This window comes from Physeter macrocephalus, unplaced genomic scaffold (genome assembly GCF_002837175.3).
Source record: "Physeter macrocephalus isolate SW-GA unplaced genomic scaffold, ASM283717v5 random_12, whole genome shotgun sequence".
Lineage (NCBI taxonomy): Eukaryota > Metazoa > Chordata > Mammalia > Artiodactyla > Physeteridae > Physeter > Physeter macrocephalus.
In genome coordinates this window covers 99,053-117,550 of record NW_021145297.1, presented here as the reverse complement: position 1 = coordinate 117,550, position 18,498 = coordinate 99,053, and the positions used below count along the sequence as shown (strand labels likewise).

The 18,498-nt window shown below is 51.9% G+C and overlaps 2 protein-coding genes across 2 annotated transcripts; both read left to right on the top strand.

Moving 5' to 3' along the window:
• The first annotated feature begins 4,639 nt into the window (after positions 1 to 4,639).
• Positions 4,640 to 9,425, top strand: LOC102973861 (bone marrow proteoglycan). Its single transcript, XM_007131198.3, is given in 7 exon segments — positions 4,640 to 4,920; positions 5,541 to 5,698; positions 5,700 to 5,825; positions 6,172 to 6,303; positions 6,831 to 6,934; positions 8,631 to 8,741; positions 9,362 to 9,425. Coding segments are annotated over 7 exon segments (753 nt in total). The 5' UTR covers positions 4,640 to 4,862.
• Positions 9,426 to 12,810: 3,385 nt separating this feature from the next.
• On the top strand, positions 12,811 to 16,163 carry LOC102995760 (proteoglycan 3). Its single transcript, XM_007115873.2, has 5 exons — positions 12,811 to 12,899; positions 13,352 to 13,665; positions 14,340 to 14,471; positions 15,190 to 15,301; positions 16,105 to 16,163. The coding sequence occupies exons 1-5, from the start codon at positions 12,839 to 12,841 to the stop codon at positions 16,161 to 16,163; spliced, it is 678 nt and encodes a 225-aa protein (XP_007115935.1). The 5' UTR covers positions 12,811 to 12,838.
• The last annotated feature ends 2,335 nt before the right edge of the window (positions 16,164 to 18,498 follow it).

Sequence of the window (18,498 nt, the reverse complement as noted above, 5' to 3'; positions counted from 1 at the left end):
TCCACATGCCCCGGGGCAACTAAGCCTGCATGCTCTAGAGCCTGCGCGCCACAACTAAAGAGAAGCCCGTGTGCTGCAACGAAGAGCCCATGCACTGCAACTAAAGATCCCGCATGCCACAACGAATATCCTGTGTGCTGCAACTAAGACCTGATGCAGCCAAATAAATAAATAAATATTAAAAAAAAAAAAAAGGAAAGCGGGTAGATCATAAACTTGCAGGATGGGCTTAGAGGACCAGAGGTGAGGCCAAAACCAGGCCACAGGTCAGGTCTGGGGAAGACCCCACTGCTGCTGCCGCGTTTCAGACCCTGTGGCTGGCACCCAGGGTGCTGTAGGGCTTGGACCTTGGGCCCATCCTCTAGCCCTATGGCCACTGCAGCCCCAGGAGCTCAATCTCTCTTTTTAAAAAAATATTTTATTTATTGATTTTTGGCAGCATTGGGTCTCAGTTGCAGCACTTAGGCTCTCTAGTTTTGGCGTGCGGGCTCAGTAGTTGCAGCGCGTGGGCTTACTTGCCCCGTGGCGTGTAGGATCTTAGTCTCCCGACCGGGGATTTAACCCACGTCCCCTACATTGGAAGGTGGATTCTTAACCACTGGACCACCAGGGAGGTCCCCAGGAACTCAATCTCATCATTACTACCACCAGAGAGAGGTCTTCACGGCCCCCACTTTTTGGCCCCTAGCTCTATTCGAAGTGTTGAACGGAGGCTTCTGTTTGATGGAGCCTAGTCGTATGCCTTAGCTATGAAGGAAGCTGGCAATCTATTTGTCACATTTGTCTTCAATAATAAGAGGCCTGGCCCCCACCGAGATCCATAGGAAATGGAATCCCAGAAGCCAGAAGGCAAGGAGGAGGCTGTGCGGCTCACGGCACGTCTGCTACAAATGTGCTATCTCATTCGTTCCCAGCGAGGCAGATGTTGTTATCCCCACTTTGTGAACAACGACAATGAGGTACAGAGAGGTTAAGAAGCTTGTCCAGTGTCACACAGCTATTAAGTGGTAGAGCCTCAATTCAAACTTGGACTGTCTGATTCCAGAACCGACACTCTCAGCCACCGGTCTATACCTCCACTGGATGTCAAGGAAATGGCGTTTCTGTGTTCACTAAGCTGTGGATTTCAGACTGTGGATTGTGTGACCTAAAGGAGAACTTCCCAGGACTTCCCTGGCGGTGCAGTGGTTAAGAATCCGCGCTTCCGGAGCGGCTGGGCCCGTGAGCCATGGCCGCTGAGCCTGCGCGTCCGGAGCCTGTGCTCCGCAACGGGAGCGGCCACAACAGCGAGAGGCCCGCGTACCACAAAAAACAAACAAACAAACAAACAAACAAAAAAAGAATCCGCGCTTCCACTGCAGGGGGCAGTGGTTCGACCCCTGGTCGGGGGAACTAAGATCCCGCAAGCCGCATGGTGTGGCCAGGAAAAAGCCAGTGCCAAGCCACCAACTGGGCTCTAAGAGTCGGCTCCATCCTGTCCTTGTCTGACTGTAACAGCTCTCTCCACATACATGAAAAGTGGCCCTGCCAGGACGGCCCGGGATGGAAGTGAACAGAACGCAGCTCAGAGCTCCTGTCTGGGCTCTCGTTGCGTCATCCCCTTATTCCTGTGTCTGTCTCATTAAGTCAGTGGATACAGGAGAAGGATATCTGCATCCTTGGCTCCAGATGGGATGTACTGGTTCCCTGTTTTTCCCACCCTCTTCCAAGGTGCATACTATTGACTGTAGTTATGAAAGGACCCTGTCCTGTGCACATGCCAATGTCACGCCACTTGCACACCTTGCTCATACCCTTCTTTCCACCCGGACCCCCTGTTTCCTTCCCTTCTATTCACCACAAATCCATCCAGATGAGACTCAGCTCCTTGTTTTCCTAGAGCTTTACCTACACTCTTCCACTCTGGAATTTCTTCTGAGTCAGCAGAGAGTGCCTTTTAGCTTGGGTCTTAACCCACCTCCTCTTGTTTTATCAGGATGTGTCTCCTCTTACCAGTTAGGCTGCAAGCAAATTGAGGGCAAGGATTATAATTTACTGTGTTTTGTCTCCACCTAGACAGCCTAGTTTTTGACATACAGCAGGCACATGGAAGGGAAGAGAAATTTGGTGCCAGAGAGAACTGGATTTGAATCCCAACTTATTTACCTGAGCAATTTGCTTAACTATTCATTCAACAATGTTTATTGAGGACCTACTATGTGCAGGCACTGTACTAGGCACCAAGGCTACAAAGGTGAGTAAACGGACATGGTCTCTGCTATCCAGGAACTTGTAGTGTAGGGAGGGAGATAGATGTTGACCCATTAACCAGATAATCTCACAAAAAAGAGAGAATGACTAACTCCAGAAAGCACTCTGAAGGACAGACACATGGAGTTTGATCCAATGTGGGGAGGGGGTGTGGGGAGTGGGTTAGGAGCCACATGGGGCCTTGGTTTTCTCACCTGGACCACGGAGATATCACCCACCTAGCACACTAGGCTGTTGTAAGTGAGGTAATAGATGCAGTGCACAGAGGTTTAAAATGTGCAGTAAATGTTACCATAATCAAGGCTGGTACACTGGCCAAATGAGTGGCTAAGTTTTGAAGGAAAGTGGGGTTAGGCAGATGTGAGCATTTCCTGTGCTCAGACATCCCCAGGACAGTGATCCTCAGATACATTTTCCATCAGAGTCAGCTGGGAAGCTTTCTAAAAAGGCATACATCTGCCCTCCACTCTGGATCTACTAGCCAATCAAAATTTCCCAAGGTGGGGTTTGTGTATTTTTAAAATTTTTATTTCTTTATTTAGTTGCAGCAGGCGGGCTCCTTAGTGGTGGCATGTGGGCTCCTTAGTTGTGGCATGGGAACTCTTAGCTGCGGCACGCATGTGGGATCTAGTTCCCTGACCAGGGATCGATCCCGGGCCCCCTGCATTGGGAGCTCGGAATCTTAACCACTGCGCCACCAGGGAAGTCCCTAGGGGTTTGTGTATTTTGAAAATCTTTAATAAGGTCTCTTGCAAAATTTCAGATACACACATCATAACCATTGAAACATGCACAGCTGTAAAAAGAAGGAAAACAACAATGTCCCTCCCCTTTCTCCCCTCTGCTTCTTCTACTCTTGGAGGCCACCAAGGTCAGCAGGCTGCTGTGACGCCTGTTGAGCACCCTAGCTCTACGGTCTGTGGTCACGTAAAGGAAACTCACAGATAGATACTCGCATGTGGCTTTGTTCTCTACAAAAGTATTCTCATACTAAATGTTTTTCTCTGTATTTTGCTTTTCTTTTTTCACTTCACAGTACAGCATACAGATCTCTTCAGGTTTACAGATATAGGTCCATATCTTCTTTAAAGAGTCACATTATATTCTGGGGAATTCCCTGGAGGTCCAGCGGTTAGGACTCCGTGCTTCCACTGCTGAGGCCTGGGTTCGATCCCTGGTCGGGGAACTAAGATCTCGCAAGCTGCGCAGCATGGCCAAAAAGGCAAACGAACAAACAAACAGATGAGTCACATTATATTCTGTAGAATAGCTGAGCCACATTTTATTCAATGCTCCACTGATGGATATGGGTTGTTTTGATGTCTGTAAATGGTAAAGCAATACCCAACTTTGTAAAAGTGTTTTTATTTATAGGTACTTTTATTTCCAAAGGATAATGTCCAAAAGCTCAAATGGATCAAATGATCTATGCACTTTTGGCGGGGGGGGGGCTGCCCCCTGAGGCATGTGGGTTCTTAGCTCCCCAACCAGGGATCGAACACCCGCCCCCTGCAGTGGAAGCACGGGGTATTAACTACCGGACCGCCAGGGAAGTCCTGATCTGTACACTTTTAATTTTAATAGATACTGACAGGTGTGTTTCCAAAATATCTGTGGCAGTCACGTCGCCATCAGTAAAGCAGGAGAGCTGTGTATTTTGGAAAACTCCCTAGGAGATTCAGAAGTGCAGCCCAGGATAAGAACCACTGGCCCAGAGCAAGCCCAGAATGGCCCCCAGGTTCCTGAAAGGGGTGTCAGGAGAGAATGAATGGGCTCCCCAGAGATGTGAAGAAATGGTTCTTATCAGCCCTCCCATCTCCCTCAGGCTGTGAGGCAAACCCTCCGGCCTCTGGAGAACTTCCTACAAAGCTCCTATATAAAACATCATTGTGAGATGGAGTGAAGGAGGATGGAGTTTGGGGTGTGCCTCAGGACCCAGGAAGATCTCTGGGCTAGTGAGTGCCTTCCCTGTTGCAATGGAGCTGGTCCTAAGTAAATGTTCAATGTCCTGGGAGGCGCCTGGCTCAGGCTGAGAGGTTCTAGAGGGCTGGCTGGGACTGTGTGTGGCTCTCAGGTGTCAGCAGGGTCAGGACTTCTCAGCGTCAGCCTATCCCATTTCTTTTGAGGTCTGTGAAAGCTCTCCTTGGCTGGGGAAGGCAGAGCATGGGGGATGCGAGGGTGTGTGTGGCTTTCTGAGCTTTGAAGAGGAGACATGATTTCCTAGGGCTGCGAGTTCCTAAGAAGGCCAACAATCATATTGTCTTGATCCTCTCTTTTTTCGTAGCCTCTGAGGAGACCATTAAGTACAAACAAAGAAAGGTAATACTCCCTTCTTCCCATCCAAGCCCACAGGAAAGTCAGCCCTGGCTGCCCGTCATGGTCTGCTTCACTCTATTCAGAAAGAGGTCTCAGTGTCCTAGAGCATCAGGGGCTGGGCACAGCCCTAGCTTTTCCATCCCATCTTGACTTCTACTCATGCTTTCTCTTTCTCCACCTCCCTCTCAAGGTCCCCTAATGGTGTGGCTCTTGTGTATGTGTGTGTGTGTGTGTGTGTGTGTGTGTGTGTGTGTGTGTGTGTCCAACTCTGTTCTCCATTGCAGGATAAAGCCAAAATGAAACTCCCCCTACTTCTGGCTCTTCTACTTGGGACAGTTTCAGCTTTTCATCTGAGTAAGTCTCCTTGGCCTTCAGGCTTTCTTTCTCTACTTGACTCCTTTCTATAGTTTATAGGGTCAGAGTCACATAGCCCCCTTCCTCTCTGGCCATCCCCTATTTCAGGATCTCTGCACAGAAAGGAGCGGGGACTCTAGAGCTGGAGTTGAAGGGATTCCTCAGGGGCATCTGCATGTCTGCAGTCTTGGTTCTACTGTGACGTTCTCAATGTTGTCCTTTCTGCAAGATGCAAACGATGATCAAATGATCACTTCTTTTACTTTGAGCTCACCTAGTGTACTGTGCTAAGCGTTTTCTGTGCATTATCTCCTTTAACCCTCATAGCATCCCCATGAGGTATGTGGTGTGGTATACCCATATCACAAACGAAGAACTAAAGCTAGTAGATGGTGGAACCAGAACAAAACCCACAACTGCCTGACTCTAAGTTCATGCCCTTAACCACCAGGACCTCATGTGGGAGGTTGGCTTCTCCTGGGGTGGGGTGGGCTCCGTTCCAGGTTCCTCTCTTTCCGGGGTTCAGCTTGCAAATGCCTGGGGCCAGGAGGGAGCTGTCCGTGGTTCTGGGGAGGAACAGGGGAAGATGTGGAGGGGCACTTGGCCTTTCTTCTTGCCAGGAACTGAAAGGTCCAACATTGAGAGCCCCTTGGGAGATGACACCCTGCCTCAGGTTGGGGAGGTGTCAGAAAGTGAGGCAAAGGAGGTCCCTGTGGAGGAGCAGATGCTGCTAGAGGAAGAGGAAGACAGGGGCTCTGGGAGTGAAGATGCCCCCAGGGAAGAAGGGGGCTGTTGAGCCCATCTCAGCCTTGGATGAGGTAGACAGGGACCTTCAGTGTCCTAAGGATGAGGACACAGTAAAACTGGAGGGCATCCCTGGATGCAAGACCTGCCGCTTCCTCCTGGTGAGGAGCCCCTGAATTTTATTCATGCTCAGGTGAGTGGCCAGTGGCTGAGGCTGAGGCCCCGGGTGGGGATGGGGGGCAGGGATCTCCAGCCTGTGTGTCGCCGGTCATTTTCCGCACTGAGGACCCTGGGGGTGTTAGCAGAGGCTGAGACCCGCAGAGGTGTTGGGGGTAAGGGGTGAGGGTCATGCGGAAATAGAAGTTGCATCTTAATCTCCAGCCTTCAAATGTCTGTGGGGCTGGGGGGTGGAGGGTGAGTTTGGGAGACTTAGACACCCAGGACTAAGGTGATGTGAATTCCTGTGGGACGGGCACTCCATTCTTCCTCTTTCATTCTGCCCTGCAGTTAACTTGCCAGAGGTGCTACCGGGGCAGACTCATCTCCATCCACAACTTCAGCCTTAATTACCAGATCCAGTGCTTAGTCAGACAGATCAACCAGGGCCAAGTCTGGATCGGAGGCCAGGTCACCAGCTGGGTAAGAGGGGTCCCAGCTCTCATTGGGGAGCACCCCTTGACCCCAGCCCACGTTCAACCTGCTGCAGATTTGTCTGTGCTTCTCCTCTGCCATCCCCTGAAGAACTGGGGATAGATGGACACCTGGGTGAGACAACAAGGGGGCTGCCTAGGCATCGGGAACAGCCAAGCATTTAGAATCGGGATGTTTAGGTGTGAGCTCTGCTCAGTCTCTGACTGTCTATAGGACCTGGGCAAGACCGTGGGCCTTGTTCCTCGTCTGTAGGATGGGGTTGGAACTCCTGCCTTACCTCTTGTTAGAGCCAGAAGGATGGGGGTGTCACTGGAATGCGTAGAATGTGATGGTGACAATCACCGTGGATCTACATTTCAGTTGACCAGGACTGTGTCCACTGTGGTCCAGCAGTCCTTTAAGGGCCAATGCCTGGCGGGCAGCAGGCGGGTCAGGCAGGGACAGTCCCAGCTCTGCCTACCTGCTTTCCCTTTGCCCGGGTCCCAGCGCCCCCCTTTCCCTCTTGCCTCCCCTAGGGTCGCTGCACACGCTTTTGCTGGCTTGACGGCACTCCCTGGAATTTTGCACACGGGGCTGCTGGCCAGCTCTGGGGCAGTGCCGGTAGATGTGTGCACCCGAAGTGAGGTGGCGGGGGTGGGCGTGAATAATGGCAAGGCCTGGCAGGGAGGCGGCCCCAGGAAGAGCCAGACCCTGCAAAGGAGAGGCCTCCTGGCTCTTTAGATTCACCTGCACTGAGGTGTGGGGTAGGGAGAGGGGAAGGCCCTACCGGGGCTGAGTCAGGGAGAACAAGAGGCCGAGACCCCTTCCTGTTGCGTCTTCACAGGAGGCCACTGGCGTCGAGCTCCCTGTGGCGTGGGTCTCCCGTTCATCTGTTCCTACCGAGCTGGATCTTCCTGGACAGCCGCCTCCCATCCCCTCCCCTCCAGCCCCCAGCAATAAAATTGTTTTCCTGAAACTGATTTCCTTTTCTTCCAATCACTGATCTACTCTGCTTAGCCCCACCCACGAGCTTTCTGCCGTACAAGGACCACACCTCCCCACCCTACTGTCTTTCATAAAAAGGGACAGAAGTTAGCACTCTCAAGGAGGATGGAGCATGGGGTGGGGTCTGTGTGGCCGTCTTGGAGACAGAGGAATGGGCTCAGGTGGCTCTTTTCATAGGACACCCAATTACTGGGCTCGTGCCTTGCAGGTGCTGCCAGGACGCCACGCATCTCTCTCCAGACTTTCAAGGTGAACTCTCACTGTACTGTATTTGCATCTCCACGTCTGAGGGCCTTTTCTTCCTCTCCCACAAACTGTGGTTGCCTTAATGTGCCAGGGTATTAACATGTCCCTGGGAACAGGGGTGGGTGTATGAGTACCCCAGTCCTTTGCCCCCTCAAGTGGAATAATTCTGGGGCAGGTATCAGGCACTGCTTCCCAGGGTTTCCCAGTGGGATTAACTTCCAGTTATCCACTGAGGTAGCTGGCTTTATAACACACATTTTATTGGCTGTCTTCTCTTCCCCATATGAGCTCTCCTCACCTCCTATATAAACTACTTGCACTCAAACCCTTGCCTCAGGGTCTGTTTCCGGGGAATCTCAAAATAAGACAAACTGCTACATGTCCAACTCTATGCGAGGTTTGGGAATATGACAAGACACAGCTCCCTGCCATTCGGGAACGTACGGATGTTTGTAATACAAGCACAACAGCATCTACTAATTGTTACCGCTTATTGTGCACCCACAAAGTACCCCCTGCTGCGGCAGGCATCTTACAAAGATGACCTTGTTTGATCAGTAATTATTATCCCATTGTGCAGAACCAGGCTCAGAGAAGTTATGACCTGTTTTGTTACCCAAGGCTGAACATCTAAATGTGACCCGTGCTGTGATGCAAGTATCTCCAGAGCATGTTCTTTCAACCATTAGGATTTCATGTCTGGAAGTGCTGGCTGCTTCCAGGACATGATCGTATGGGGACAGAGCCCAGAGGGGAGGCACGAGAGACTCTTCTACCCTTGGGTTCATCTTGGGGCATTGGACTCCAACCCAGCTGGAGATGAGGGACTCCCAATCAGAGGTGAGGAAGGAAGGCATTCTGAACCCTCCCTCTAATGGGGAGGTGAGCAGAAAGTGAGGCATCAATGCTCCGAAGCCCTTTTCCTCCAGGACTCCTCAAATTCTTAGAAGTACAGATGGCCCCAGGGATTCCATTCTATCTGGTGGCCCAGATAGAAGAGGCTACTTACTCAAGGTCGCACAGGAAGTTGAAAAAGATAGAAATCACACTGAGGTCCTTTGTAACTGCTGTTGTCTTGGTTTCAGTGACGGTGGAATTCTGGCACACTCTTACGAGTTCAGCCCTGTGCTGGGTGCCCTGGAGGATGCACTGGGAACCGAACTTCCCCTCCTCGCCCTCATGCACTTTGAATTCTGGTGTGGGGAGGCATTGTTTCTCTTTATTCCAGTACTACTAATAAAGAGTAACAAAATCCCTCATTTAATTGTTTATTGATCTTTATTGGAGTAGAGCTGCTTTACAACGGTGTGTGAGTTTCTGCTGTACAGCGAAGTGAACCGGCCATACGTATACACACATCCCCTCTTTCTTAAAACCCCTCATGTATTAAGCACTAAATAGGTACCAGGGTCTGTATCAAGAGACTTTGTGCTAAGGTGGGACCTTGTTTTATTCCTCACAAACCTCTCCTGTTGGCGGTGGTTTGTGACAGAAGTGTGACTTCCAGTCCACAAAGGTCTCCTTTGGGGGATTAATGTCAAGAAGGGGGCATGAAGGAGGCGTTTGGGCTCCCGGTAACATGCTGTATCTTGACCTGGCCTGGGTGACGTGGGTGCATTCCCTCCGTGACCAGGCCTCAAGCAGTCCGCGCTACAGTGCACGTTACAGGATGCATGTTAGAGATGCATCCTCAAGAAAAGCTTTAAATGAAATAAGAGGACTGGTCCTATGTCCCCAGATAAGGGCTTGTGTGGTATTTTTCCTGTCCAGAATGATGCTAATTAAGCTCTGGGAAACTCAGCTCGTGTCTTTACAGTGGTATCCCCAGCGTTCCTTACGTCATCACGCAGTACACAGAGCAGGAGCTCAAGCAGCTCTAGGTGCTTACTCGCTGATTAGGGTCACAGTGCAGTCTCAGTTTCCTGACAAGGGCTACCGCCAACGCCACATGCCAGGCGCTGTTCTGAGGGCTTTACAGGAGCTGATCTCATGTGAGGTAGGTCCTGTCATTAGCCTCAGTTTATGGATGGGAAAACTGAGACCCAGAGGGGCTGACTCTGGAATGGTGATTCCATTCTATCAAGACATCACACTATGCTGCCCTCTGCATAATGTGGGGCTGGATGGAAATTTGAGACGAGCGGCAGAGTTTGAAACCCCTATGAATATAGATGCAAACAGTAAGCCAGAGAGTTGGGGTTTCATGGATGCTGAAAAGGTGGGCACCACTGGCTAGTCTGGGAGTAACACATTTGGGTGAATCAAAGAAAGCAAGCCTGTAGGAGTCAAACAGACGAGGGTCAGACATGCCACTTCTAACTAGTTGTGTGAGCTTGGGCAAGTTGTTTCACCTCTCTGAGCTTGTGCGGTAGGTCTGCGGACAGGGAAGTCGGTGTCCAATTGGCAGGATGATTGTAAAGATTAAGCAGGTAGGGTAATGGATGTGAAAGTCTTAATGAAGCATGGTGTTTGGAATATGGCGGACCTTCAAAAATGTCATTTCCGGACTTGCCTGGCGGCCCAGTGGTTAAGACTCCGCGCTTCCGCTGCCAGGGGCGTGGGTTCAATCTCCGATCGGGGAACTAAAATCCTGCATGCTGCACGGCGCGGCCAAAAAAAAAAAAAAAAAAAAAAAAAGTTTTCTTTCCAGTTTTACATCAGACATCACCGTGGTGACTGAGCAGGGCCCTGAAGCCCCTGGGATGTCTTTGGCCAAGGTCAGCCCCGGGGAGGGGCAGGCCAGAGAGAGGAAGTAGAGGAAAGGCAGGCGTGGGGTGACTAAGGAGCTGAAAGGTCTTGGTTTAGGCCTGCCTCTGACTTGCTGTGTAATTTTGGGTAACTTATTTAAGCTCTCTGAGGCCCCTGGCCTGGGCCCCAGGACTGGGGAGAATAATGGGGAGGGGGGCTAGCTTTCCACGCCCCCCCAGCTAGGGAAGTCTCCTGCTTGAACTCTGGAGACCAGGTTTTTTGGGCCCTGGAATTAGCCAATCAACCCCCAAGTCAGGTAGGTAAACCGAAGGTTGCGTCCGTTGGGCCAGGGAGATAACGGCCGAGACCGTTACTCTGCATTCGGGCCCAGAAGTGACCTCTCAGATACTTCTCCATTTGTGGGTCCCCTGAGAGAGCAGAGGAGTGGAAGGGATCCAGGCCTTTTCACCCTCTGGGTGGCCTGTCCCTGACGCCCTGAGCACTGGAGGGCTGGGCTGGAATCCAAGGAACAAACATGCACTGCCCAGCTAGGATATGACAGAACGGAGCCACCCACCCCGACAGGGCCGCAAGCCCTCGGCAGTGATGTCTGGCAAAATCAAGGCTCAGCACTTGCTGGCCTCTCCTTGGATGGCAGTGTATGCGGCTGGAACGTGATTGACTAATATTTTGATGTTTTGTTCATCATGGTGGCTTTACATCGATTCTGATTTTTAAGGAAGATGGCATTAAATATTTATTTATCTTGACTACTGAGTTCTTTAGCGTCCCCTTAAATTTTGCAGCTGAGGCAAGTGCCTTCCCCTGAGACCCGACCTTGGTCGTGACAGAGGGCTGGTGGGAGATGGGGAGTCGGGGTGGTGCGGGGAGGCTGGCCCACAGAGCATCTGAGTGACGCTGCATGAAGGTTTCCATTCCAGCTGCTGCCTCCCCGCCAGAAAGCTATGCCTCAAGCTTGGACAAGATAGCATGTTCTAGATCAGTGATCCTCTGCAGGGGTACTTTTTCTTTCCAGAGGACGTTTGAAAATGTGTGGAGACAATTTCTGAGTGACATGATCTGGGGAGGCACGGTTGACATCTAGTGGGTAGAGACCCAGAGATGCTGCTAAACTGTCTACCAGACACAGGACAGCCCCTCCCCCAACCTTCAACAAAGAATGATTTGACTCCAAAGAGTAATAGTGCAAGGGTTGAGAAACTTGATCTAGAGCCACAGCATAAAGGAAGGAGCATACGTTTTACACATGGGAAAGATAAGAAAGAGATGGAGAGGGAAAAGGAGAGAGAGAATCCCAGTTTCCCCACTTCGTGCAGAACCTTGGCAAGTCACTTTCCCTCTCTGAATCTCATTTGTCACATCTGTGCAGTAGGGCTAATCATACATTCTCATGGGACTGAGGTTAGGGAGGTGCGGATTCAAGGATGCAAATGCACAGGAAGTACTTGGTCTAGATAGGAGCTCAGAAGGGCTGAGGGTCCCCTGCTTCTCCCACCTCCTCTCCTGGGGTCTCCCTCTCCCTGGGATTCTCCACTTCATTTGCTGGAATATTGACCAGAGGAAGGCTGCTCCTGGGGCTAAAGAGTATTGTTCAGACTGGGACCCTTTAGGGGTGCTGATAATCATGCCTGGACGGTAGTCATCTGGGGCTTTCTCGAGCATACTCGCGCGTTTGGGCACCTGCATATGGCAGGAGGCAGGTCCCTGAGGTCCCAGCAGAGAGCAGGGCCCAAAGGTGGGAAGACTGAGCCAACCTCTTATCAGCTCCACTGTCCCGCCCCCCAGCCCAAGCCTGGGGCAATCGTCCTGGCTTCTTCCCACTTCCCCAAAAGCCCAGTATAAGGGTGGCCTCTGGCACCCAGCAGCCAGAGGCACTGAGAGTGGAGGCTCCAGACTCTGAGGACGTAAGTGCTCCCTTGGCCGCCGGGAAGGAGAGGTCCAGGGCTGGGGGAAGCAGGACCCTATATGGCAAACACCCTGGAGGCCTGTCCTTAGGACCATGCCACTATCCTTCCCCTTTCCCCCGCAGTGTGAGTGAAATTGGCCCTGAATGTCAGCAGACCTGTTCCCATGGCGGCTACCATCTGAGCTAAGTGCTGTCCCGGGGAGCAGTGATGGAGCTCTCAGGAAAAAGGGTCTTTTGTACTTGAGCTGACAGCTCCCTGTTCTTTTCTTTTCTTTCTTTTTTTTTTTTTTTTTGCGGCACGCAGGCCTCTCACTGTTGTGGCCTCTCCCGCTGCGGAGCACAGGCTCCGGATGCGCAGGCTCGGCCGCCGTGGCTCACGGGCCCAGCCGCTCCGCGGCACATGGGATCTTCCCGGACCCGGGCACGAACACGCGTCCCCTGCATCGGCAGGCGGACTCTCAACCACTGCGCCACCAGGGAAGCCCTACCCTGTTCTTTTCTTGATTCTCCAGCTCAGGGTCTGTTCACTGGGGGAGAAGGAAGCTCTCTAGTTTGCCCTTTAATCCACCAGTTAAGCGAACACTGCATCTCCACTGTGTGCCAGGGGCCGTGCAGACACGTGAGAAGTCCCCAAGGAGGGAAGGTGAAGCTGTGTCCCTGTCCCAAGACTGAGGGGATATGAAATGCTCCCTGCTCCTGCCTCTTCTCCTGCTGGGGACAGTTTCTGCTCTTTATCCAGGTGAGTCCTCCCCTTCCCTCCTCATCCATTTTTCTCTTTTCTCTTCTTTCCTGCATCTGGTTTTGCTCTTGTGGGCCAGGGCCACAGCCTTCCCTCTTCAGCTGACCCAGCCCACCTCTAGTTAGATTTCTCCTGGACTCAGAACTGTGACCTGAACTTTCCGTCAGGGCTCCTTTGCAAGGAAGAACACCCACCTGTGAAGATGAGGGCTTCTCACGGGTGCTTCCTGCCACTCCCAAAATACCGCACATGTGGTGGCGGCCAGGTTCTCATGCAGTTGGGCGTGTGGTGCAAGAATTCTGGCTTTGCCCAACCCCCAAGGGATCCTTCCAGTCTTGGTTCCAGATGGCATCCCTAGGAAGGCCAAGGGGGCGGGGGGGGGCATCAGAGCTGTCCGTGGTCCTGGAAGGAGAGAGAGCCCGGCCTGATGGCAGGTTACCTCTTCTTTCCAGAGAATGATGCCTCCCATCTGGGCAGCAGAGAGACACAGGCTGACCTGAGCCAGGATCTGGAAGCTTCGGGGGAACAGGAGGGAGAGCTGGCCCTGAATTATGGAGTGCCTGAGTCAGAGGAAGAGGGCGCTGTGGCTTCCAGCTGTCAAGATGCGTTGGAGGATGAGGGGGCCATGGAGTCAGACCCAGCTGCCCTACACAAGGATTTGCAGTGCCCTAAGGAAGAGGACACGATTCAGCTTCCAGGCAGTCCTGGGTGCAAGACCTGCCACTTCCTGTTGGTGCGGAGCCCGAGGAAGTTTTGGGCAGCTCAGGTAAATGGCAGGGAGGCTACTATGGGGACCAGGTGGAGGAGACAAGAGTGGAGCCAACCTCCTGTTCCCTATCATGTGGACTCATGGTTCTCCAAGCCGAGTATGCATCAGAGTCTCCTAGAAGTCTCGTTAAAACACAGATTTCTGGGCCCCATCTCCTCAATTTCTGATTTAGCAATTCTGGGGCTTAAGAGTTTGCATTTATAACAAATTCACAGGTGGTGATATTGTTGGTCGGGAGACCGCACTTTGAGAACCACTGGTTTCGATAAAAAGCTTTGGTATAAGATATGCCTGTGCTAACTCCTGGCTTTGCTTGTCACCAGCCATTTTATTTGGGCAAGTCACTTCACCTTTCAGGGCTCCTGTATCCTCCTTTGTAAAAAGGAGGTGTATGGCACCACCTCTTAGAGTTGTGGTGAGGATTTAGATAATACATGGATAGTCCCTGGGTCATTGTAAACTCTCAATAAATGGTGGCTGTAGTTATTCTGAGTATTATTATTCTTTTCTGCAAGAAGTTCCTGACACCAAATAAAGGAACAAGAGATGGGATTCAGGGGGGCAATAGATCCCTGATTTCTGACTTGGAAAGGGATGAGGCAGTCTCTCCTGGAGACTCAGGGACTTGAGAGAAAACAGTGCATTTTCTAGCCCACCTCTTCTCTCTGCAGTATACATGCAGGAGGTGCTTCCGAGGCAACCTCGTCTCCATCCACAGCTACAATTTCAACTATCGCATCCAGTGCGGGGTCAGTAGGATCAACGATGCACAGGTCTGGATCGGAGGCTACAACAACGGCTGGGTAAGCGAGGGGCCAACTCCCAGGTACACGAAGGTCTTTCTGATTGCCTCAAGGGACCACCTGCTGGCATCAAGCCTCATCCCGGCAGCTGAAGCTGGCTCATACCGGCTTAGGAGAACTGATGACTGAGTGCTTCTCTTCCTAACTCCATGTTCAGTGGCCTCATGCTTGTAGCTTGAAATCTGCCATGGTGGATGTATTTACACCAAGGAAATGGACAATTATTACAAATCAGCTTTCTTTCTTCCCTCTAGCCTCTCACCTTCCCCCAAAGCTGGTTGTTAAACATTTACCAGCACACTCCTGGCGTCAGGAGATAGATAGATTCTAGATCTACTTTGGTCCCTTACTAGCTGAATGACTGCCTCCAAATTTCAGTTTCCTCATCTCTAAAGTGCGGTCCTTCTCTCGGAGTGGCCTTGGGATTGTGGACAAATAAGTGCCATTATATTTGCTACTCAAGTGTGGTCCACGGAGCAGCAGTATCAACGTCACCCGGTAGCTCATTAGACACGCACGATCTTGGGCCCCGCCCCAGACCTCCTGAATCAGAATCTGCATTTTTCACTAGATCCCCAGGAGATCTGTGTGCACAGCGAAGTTTGAGAAGCCTACTCTGTGTGATAGCCGGAAGTGATGTTTGCTCTTCCATTGTCATTGCCTGCGAACCCTCAGGGATGGGACCTCCGCCCTCTGACCCGGCCTCTCTCTTCTCTAGCTCCTGCGCAAGAAATTTCGCTGGACTGACGGCAGTAGCTGGAATTTTGGATACTGGGCCTCAGGGCAACCTGGGAATGGGAGAGGCCGCTGTGTGGCCCTGTGCACCAGAGGTGAGGGGGCCCGGGCACCAGGACAAGGGGAAGGGGTGGCAAGGTGGACTCCCACACATGTCCCTTTGAGCTGCCTGAACACACCTCCCCAAACCCACACCCTCCCTCCAACTGGAGAACCCATGTCCCTGTCTGTGAGGAGGGCTGAGATGTAGGAATTCCTCAGAGCAAAACCAGGTGATGAGGCTCCCGGTACAGGGGCTAGATGGGGACTCTCCATGCTCCCAGGCAAAGCTAGGCTCAGGGCCTGGGGACTCCTTCCCTTCCTCTGACATGACGGCGACAAAGAGTGAGTATGGGACAGATGGGAGGCAGATGTGAATGTAAGGTGTGGATGAGGGATGAGGTGAAGATGCGGCAATTAAGGATGGCTGACATAATTTGCCAGCGTTGAACAGCGTGGCTGCCAGATGTGAGGGAACTTATTACAGTGGCTGGACCATATGGGTTGGAGTAAGGTGGCCGAGATTCACACCCCAGCTGTGCCACTTGCCAGCTGAGACACAGGCACGCTATCACTCCCACTAAGCCTCAGTTTCCTCATCTGTGAAACGGGAGGGATGAGAGCACCGACCTCTTGGAGAGTCATTGTGAGGATTAAACGATAGTCCATATAAAGCACTTAGCACATTGCCTCTGCAAGAGAAGAGGTCAATGGCTAGACCGGATGTGTGGGGAACCTGTGGCCATCGGATCATGACTGCGGCAGGCAAGGATGACATAGGAGGGGCCTGAGGAGGGAAGGAGGGAACACAGGCCCCCCTCAGGTGGGCAGCTGACATCACCGTGCGCTCTACCGCTAGGGGGTCACTGGCGACGAGCTGGATGCAGAAGACGTCTGCCCTTCGTCTGCTCCTTCTAAGCCAGAGGCACGGAGATCCCCCCTTCGCGCTCTCCTGGTGGCCTCTGTCCTACCCTTGGCACTTGTCCCCAGCCTCTCCGGATCATAAAGCCAGACTTCCCACAGCATCTCCTGACTCTTGTTTCTTCATTGAGCACTTCAGAGGAGTTGGACTCTGGGTTGGAAAATCCTGGAAGCATTCACTCCGGTTTCGTGGGGAGTGGGGTGGGACTTTGAGGAAAGTAAAAGATGTTGGAGTAGGGCGCCGGATGGGGGCGGGGGCGGGGGGGCGGGGCGCCGGATGGGGGGGCGGGGTGTGTCTGCAGCGCCCCCTGGGGGCGGAGCGCGTACCAGGCGGCGGTCCTCCTCGTTCCGGCTCCGAGGGTTCCACCCCGCGCGCCCCACCTCCCCCAGGTTCTGGGAGGAAGAACTCCTTTGGTGAGGGGGTGGGGAACTGACCCTGTTGCTCTGTTTGGATTCAGTAAGGTGTGCGGGGCAGGGTGGGAGTGGCGGCTTTCCAAAATGGAGGCTGTGTGGCCGATTCAAGAATTGGATGGACCACTGAGGTCCCACCTGGGGTAACCACGTAGTGGGGAAGAGAAAGTAGTCTCTCGGGACAGCCGGCTTCTCTAGACCTGTGTCTTTTTCACTTATGATAATGGCCCCTATTTTCCACTCTCCCAGCCACCTGTGTGTGAGTGCAGAGGCCCCAACTTCTTCTGAGATGGTTCCCCACCCCATTCCCAGGAGGGTGGCTGTCCTCCTCACTGCGCCCCGAATCCTTCGTCCCCTCCCCGGTCCCCAGCCTACCTCCCCTCGCTAGAGGGGCCGCATTCTCAGGAGGGAGCTGCCTCTCATCCCAGGGCCTTTTTTAAAAAAAAATTATTATATTTTAATTTTTATTTTTGGCTGAGTTGGGTCTTCGTTGCGGTGCGCGGGCTTCTCAGACTCTAGACGCGCGGGCTTCAGTAGTTGTGGCACACGAGCTCTAGAACGCAGGCTCAGTAGTTGTGGTGCGCGAGCTTAGTTGCTCTGCGGCATGTGGGATCTTACCAGGCCACGGCTCGAACCCGTGTCATCTGCATTGGCCCGGCGGGTTCTTAACCACTGCGCCACCAGGAAAGCCCCTCATCCCAGGGCCTTGGGGCCAAAGTCTGGGCATCTGTAGCTGTGTGGCTCCAATGCTGGTTCTACAGCCCCAGGTCTCCTCTGCTTCTCCCATTTTCTCAGATCCTGGGGACGTTGAGAGAGAACACTGTTGCTGCTCTTAACTTTGTTCCAGGCTGGGCTCCAGGAAGGATCTGGGCTTGATGAAGCGAGAAACTCAGACTGGAAACTGGGTATTCAGAGGACAGAGAGCCCTGGGTTGTGAGAGAGAGAGAGAGAGAGAGAGGGATAGAAAGAGAGACTTCTTGGGGGTGTAGTTCTACACGGGGCACAGGGAGAATGTACAAGTATTTCTGGGGGTGCACACATACACGTGTGTATATGTATCTTGGTATGTACAAGAGTCAGTCTTTGGATACCTGTGTATATGTGAATCTATATTTGTAAATAGGCATAAATCTGCGTGTGAGTCAGCATGTATTTATGTGTTGCGTGTACGTTTTATACATCTCTATTTATGGATATGCCTGTATGTCTGTGTCCATCTTTGAGTGTGTGTATCTGTGTAGCTTTGTACCTTATACTCCTGAATCTGTATATGCATACATATGTGTGTACCGCTGTGTCTTTGGCCAGTATCTTTGGGAGTATGTGTACATGTCAGTGTGTCTGAGCATACCTGTGCACAGGTCTACCTTTGTGCATGTATGTGTGTGTGTATCTGTACAGCTATCTGATGAAATGTGGAGTTGTTTTTTTTTTTAAATAGATCTTTATTGGAGTTTAATTGCTTCACAATACTGCGTTAGTTTCTGTTGTACAACAAAGTGAATCAGCCATATGCATACATATGTCCCCATATCCCCTCCCTCGTGCGTCTCCCTCCCACCCTCCCTATCCCACCCCTCTAGGTGGTCACAAAGCACCGAGCTGATCTCCCTGTGCCATGCGGCTGCTTCCCACTAGCTAACTTTTACACTCGGTAGTGTATACATGTCGATACTACTCTCACTTAAGCCCAGCTTCCCCCTCCCACCCCGTGTCCTCAAGTCCATTCTCTAGGTCTACATCTTTTTTTTCTTAGATTCCATATACATGCGTTAGAATACGGTATGTGTCTTTCTCTGACTTCACTCTGTATGACAGACTCTAGGTCCATCCACCTCACTACAAATAACTCAATTTCGTTTCTTTTTATGGCCGAGTAATATCCCATGGTATATATGTGCCACATCTTCTTTATCCATTC